General features: G+C 36.8%; 1 protein-coding gene across 3 annotated transcripts in view; it reads right to left on the bottom strand.

Annotated features, from left to right (window-relative positions):
- Nucleotides 1-3,365: 3,365 nt before the first annotated feature.
- Nucleotides 3,366-6,104, bottom strand: part of LOC105819766 (neurexin-3-beta) — a 615,260-nt gene continuing 612,521 nt past the window's right edge. For 2 of the 3 annotated variants that reach the window (XM_012656067.1, XM_012656068.1), the window contains one exon: nucleotides 3,809-4,110. In XM_012656067.1, the coding sequence (XP_012511521.1) occupies nucleotides 3,809-4,110 (302 nt within the window). Of the gene's footprint in view, nucleotides 4,735-6,104 lie in introns of all 3 variants that reach the window. The other variant, XM_012656066.1, reaches the window with a different exon arrangement.

The raw sequence follows: 6,104 nt of genomic DNA, 5'->3' as shown, positions 1-6,104 counted from the left end.
AAAGACATTTTATATTATTTTAGTTTTTTCCCCAAAACTACCTTGCAAGACAAAGTCATTGAGTTGTCACATTTTTCAGGAGAAAAAGCCAACTCAGAGAGACTATGAAATTTGCCCACACATAATAAGTAGTCCATCTGGGCCACAACCCAACTCTGTCTGATCTCAGTGTCTATACCCTTTCCACAGCGTCCTACCACTCTCCATGTCAGCAGGGCCTGACTTTTAGCATGGTTAGAAATACATTAGCCCAGTTGTCCTTGTAGCCCAAAGACACCTATTTGTGTCTTTGTTTTCTTTGTTTCCATATCTTTAAAATGGAGAAAATACTATCTACCACTCAGGGATTAAATAGACTACTTAGGTCACAACACTTAACATAGTGCCTGGCACATCATGAACATTCATCAATGATTGCTTTACTTTAAGTAAATTCTCTGAGATAGGAACCAAAAGGGAACTTTCCATAATTTGACACCACCAAGCTGATTTTTTTTTCCCATTTCTAAGATAGTCAATAGCATAACGATTTCACTAATAAATCTGAAGGCATAGGCTTAATTAAATATACATATTTTTTAATTCTAACTCTTTGAAGACTGGTAACCAATATATAGATAAAGGACAGCTATTCAGTTAAGCCTGTATTTCTGGATTGTGCTGTGAACATAGGCTATCATAAGGGATTATCCAGTTGGCAAAGCAAGTGTGTACATGAAAAAAACAGAAAAACGAAAAAAATTTCAGCTATAATGAGTGTATGAAGAATTTTATAATAAGAACCTCTGGAAAGGAGCTGTTAAAATTCAAGCATTCATTTAAATTTTGGTTTTGGTTTCTGTGTTTTGCTTTGTTTTTTAATTTCAATATGGCAGGAGGCTTGGAACAAAGATATCCGAAACTTTCTGGTGCTTAAGACAGCATATGAACATAGTTCTGGAATACTATTCAAATATATAAAAATACTTAAAAGGACAAAACACTTTTAAAAATATAGTATCTAATACTCTTTTTCAGAATACAATGCTTTGGTCAACTTACCTTTTCAGAAAAGTACTTTTCCTCCTGGTTATCCTACCATAGCAATCTGAACAATAATGCCTGAGATAACAGATGTTGTTTATCCCATAAATATGCCACTTTTGATAAGCTTATGTAAGTAATTAGCAACTACTTGGAATATTTTATTCACATGAAAGTGGTCCTAGCTTATTTGACCTTTTATAAGATATGACATATTTGACTTCAGTGCAAGATATTTTCCCAAATGTTAAGAAAATAAAAGTGTATCATCATACAAGGCTTTGGGAAGAACATTTTATTGCTAAGCATATCCTTGAACAAAAATGCAAATATGAAATAAAAGAGAAAAGGAAAAAGAAAAAGCAATAATGCCACAACGTCATAAAATAAATTCCTTTAGGGTCTGCTAATAAAACAACAGGAATATGATAGGAGCTCACATACAGAATGCACATGTTTCCATAAAATTGTTCAAATAGAAACTTACACTAAAAGGAATATAACAAATGTATTTTTACTCAAATTAAAAAATGTAAAGAAAGCAGGAAATCAGTTCACAAGACCTTAAGACTCCAACAATAGCAATCTTTTACAGACATCGAGATATAATCAACTTCATACAGGCTGGGCCATGTAGGTTTTTTAAAATCGTTCTTTGATATCTCTTTATAATCCTGTCTTTTTTAATGACAACAAAAAAATCAAAAAATCTTAACACATTGGAATATTAGATAATGAGGAACACCTCTTTCCATACACATTAGTAAAGGCTATCATTTAGATTGCACTTTTTGCCCCTTATCTTCAAGATATTTTTTCAAAGTCAAATATTCATGCAACTTACAAAGACCAGCAAGAATAGATTTCTAAATCTAAACAGCTGTTTGATTTTCATCTGTACAGAAGAAATTGTATATATCTGACTCTCCAGAGGACACACTTCATTTTTTGTGTGAATATTTGTCTTGCTTTGTCTCTTGCTTTTTGGATAGCTATGGCCACACAACCAGAGTGTATTGTTTTTTCTGTACATTGTTTCCTCTTTACAAAAAGAAAAAAAAAGACAACTGGAATATAAACCAAACCAACTGAAATAAACAAATAGAAAGGAAAAAACAGTTCTTAAAGCAGTATGTACATAGGTGGCTAAGGAATTATACCAGCAAAAATGTAGTAAAATATGTAAACAAAATCTGAGAAGATTTTTTTTTAATTCTCTTTGACACAGTTAACTGTGACAAAACTAAAACTCACACTTTCTTCACATTTTAAGGTTTACTCTTTTGTCATGTTATTATTTTCTTTTAAAACAACATTCTCATTCCATTTCAAGACTTTAACAGATTTCCTGTGTCAGTCATCCCATCAAACATACCATGATAAATATATCTGTATATATATTTATTTATATATATTATACTATTAAATTCCTTTTTTGTGTGTCACAGCAGCTTTATTCATTTATTTATTTGTTTGTTTTTAAAAAAGATGGGTGAAAGGAGAAGTGAGCAAATGGAAGGATAGAGTTGTCCACATGTGTCAGGCTACAAAATTAAACCACAATGAAAACCATTATGTTGGGGGCGGGGAAAGAACTATGTATTTTGCACTCTGTCATGACATGTTTGGCTCATGTGACCTTTTGTGGTTCCATCACAAATTGAACTCCCCTATTGTCCGTTTTGATTATTCAGCAAACTTTAGTATTGTCTTTTCTTTTTTATTTGCATGCATTTCAATCAGTTACAGATCCAGCCCACCCCCCTTTCTCCTTTGCTGGGAAAGGCTCTGTTTTAGTTAGTGGGGCTTTTGCCTTTAACACAATTTTGCTGGGTTAATGGACAGGAACAATATTGTTAAGTAAAGCCAATAGCTCTGATAAAACCAGACCTAAACCCATCTGTTTAGGGTTTGGGGTGGCAAATTCTAGAATTAGATCCTGGGGGACCAGCTTTTCAAATCAATATTATCATTCATCGCATGAATTTTGCTATGTGTTCAGCAAAGCATCTTATAGGAAACAAACAACAGATTCTAGAGACACCACAACCTGATATGTAGAGTGAACACCATGGTAGCTTTTGAGTTCATATGGCAATAGTCTCTCTCACTTTTGTTTTCTGAGTTTTTTTCCTCTTCTTATGTCCAGTCACTCTCAAAAAAATAAACAAAAACCCAAAAGCCAATTTTCCCCTCAGATCTTGGAAAAGTTACACATACACTGGCCAAAACCAGATAAGGGTTGTGTTTTTTTTTTGTTTTGTTTTGTTTTTGTTTTTTTTTTTTGAACGTTTTTTTTTTTTTTTTTTTTTTTTTTTTGTTTGTTTTGGTTTTTTACATAATGAAACCGAAAAAAAAACATTGTTACAGTCAAGCTTCACAAACATCATTACAGACTCACTTGGAGTTATGGAACAAGTAAGCCATGAAGTCTTCTACCTTTTGTCAAAGGTCCTCAAGAGAAGGAAGCTTCCTAGTCCGCGAAAGTGGTGGAGCCATTGGCTTGCTCCAGGGCGCCAAGTGTGTGCTTTATGATACAGCAGGGCAGAAAGAGCTCTCTGTCTCCGAGCGGTGACTGAAACGCAGCAGCCACGGCTGAACGTTGTGGAGAGATACGTTGTTGTGAGTGTCCTTTGAAAAATGGTATTCCCCACCAGAGTCATGGTATACCCCATCTCACAGTTAGCGCAGTTCTGACACCTGTTACATCTCGTGGTCACAGTATGTGTATACGTATATATAAATAATTCTGTTTCAAATTCAGGAGTTGTCAGGGTTGTCATGTTTACACGTAATACTCCTTGTCCTTGTTCTTCTGCTTCTTGTGGCCGCTCTTCGAGCTCTGCTGCTTCTCCTTCATGAGCGTGCCGTTGCTCTGGGCCGAGTTGCTGATGTAGTTCCGCGTCTCGTCCACTTGATAGGACCCCTCGTCCCTGTTCCTGTACTTGTACATGGCGTACAGGAGGATCAAGATGCAGAGGGCGGCAGCAGCCACAATGCCGACGACCATCCCTGTTGTACTGCTCGACTCCCGGATCACCTCTGAGGCCCCCGGAACCCGTCTGATTCCCGGCTCCGTGGGGTTTGCTGTGGGCACATTACGGAACATGGGGGAAGTAATTAGTGGGCTCTTCAGTTTGGTGCTGTCTAGCTCATAGGCAGTGGGCAACGGAAGCAAGACTATATCAGGCTGGGGTTTGAGATCACGGTTATTCATTTTGCCAGCTGGCAATTTGGGCACCATCCCAGACGAGGAGGAAGCTGTGAAGCGGATCAGCTCAGGGGACAAAGATGTGGTAGTAGTCCTACTAGTTTCCGAGACTTTGTTAGGTCTAAAGTCCTTGGATTCCCACTTGGGCGCATGTGCTTTGTAGCCACCTTCGAAGATTGAAGTGGAAAGACTCTTATCTGTTACCAAGGAGAAGGTGGTGTAAAAATCTTCATCATCGGTAGGGGGCAGGTTAGAGTCAAAGGTTTCCCCTGAGCCATACCCAGATATCACCAAGCCATCATCATCACAACCTTCGCTGCCTTGGTCCGACAAGCAAGGTAACCCCGCCTCAGAGGTCATGGACAGGGAATCTTTGGTGGTCTCAATAATGGTGAGGAGGGGGCGAAAGGTAGGGGGGAGAGTAATGGAAGGTGCACGAGTAGCAATAGCAGGGGTAGCTAAAGGGTCTTCTACAAGAAGAGGGATAACTAATTCACCTCCTGGGATTGAAAAGAAAAAGAAAAACAATTAGTATATTTGTAAACACAATTCACAGTCACTCTCAATGAATGTAGTTCATAGGTTATGCCTCAGAAATTATAATAAAACGACCTGGATCCACATATGGATCTTTTCTGGTTGTAGCCTAATCATTCTAGGCTGATTTAGAGCCCATTATATGCCTCTTGCCACCCAAACCTGAAATCCCCAGATCAGGGGCTTAAATCTTAAAGATACTCTCAAGTAATTATTTAGATAGAATTCAAATACGTATGCTGTTTCCAGGATCTGCTGGTGGGATGGTGACATTCAATCAATTATATTGTTATAAATACTGACTGGCTATCAAAATTTTGTGTGTGGGTACATGTACACATGGCTTGTGTAATTTATGAATGTATTAATGGGAGTGTAATGTTTCTTTATTGCCTCCCTGGGTTTCTACTTATCTGCTCCCGTGAGGATGAGAATGACCTGTTTTGCATGTTATTGAGACCAAGATCAAGGAACACAGAAAAGGAACATAAGGAACTTTTATCTTTAGTGTTTTCTTAAAGTTACTACCTTTTTAAAAAATTTTTTTATGCTTATTAATTGCAGTTCTCATTTACTATAAGCTAAGTGACAAGGACTTAAATGCTCATCTAACAAACCCATTTTGATTATAGTTTTCCTGAAATTCCCCTATTAAAAGACAACTTGCCTTGCATTAGTCTAATATATATTTATGAATTGCTTTTATGCTAAATGCAATATATGAGCTGGAAGCTAGATTTTAAAAATACCCAGCCTACATATCTATGATTTGCTGGAAACCAAATTTTAGATTCAGAAATGTTGACTTAGCAAAGTGAGTTTTTAAAATCAGTGATTCTTAACTAGAATGGCAAAAATATATATAGTTTACCCACAGTCCTTCATTATTGCATTTATAAACATGTGGACTGCATCAGGAAAGAAAGTTCAGAATAGTTCATTAAATCATAGTGCCTTGCAAATCATGGGTACCACAAATATTCTGTGGTAGATATTGCTTACCTAACTGTAAGGCCAATATTATTTTTCATCTATGTCAGCAAGATAATCAATCACTCTTCCTGTCTTTTTATAATGTTATTTTCCAAGCAGAGGAAGAATCTCAAAAAGTCACAGTGCATGTCTCTTTATTAAATTTATTCCAGAAAAATTTATTCTAACTATCACTTTATTTTTTTCTTTTTATTTCAGGATATTATGGGGTACAAACATTTTGGTTACATGTTATAACTTTGCCTCACCCAAGCCAGGATTAGAGGTGTGCCCTTCCCCCATACAATGCTCACCCCATCCATTAGTTGTGACTTTACCCCCCCCACCCCCCCAACCCCAG

The sequence above is a fragment of the Propithecus coquereli genome, unplaced genomic scaffold (assembly GCF_000956105.1).
Source record: "Propithecus coquereli isolate 6110/MARCELLA unplaced genomic scaffold, Pcoq_1.0 Scaffold5, whole genome shotgun sequence".
NCBI classification, from domain to species: Eukaryota; Metazoa; Chordata; class Mammalia; order Primates; family Indriidae; genus Propithecus; species Propithecus coquereli.
Note: the sequence above shows the minus strand (reverse complement) of the source record. Positions and strands in the feature narration are given on the sequence as shown.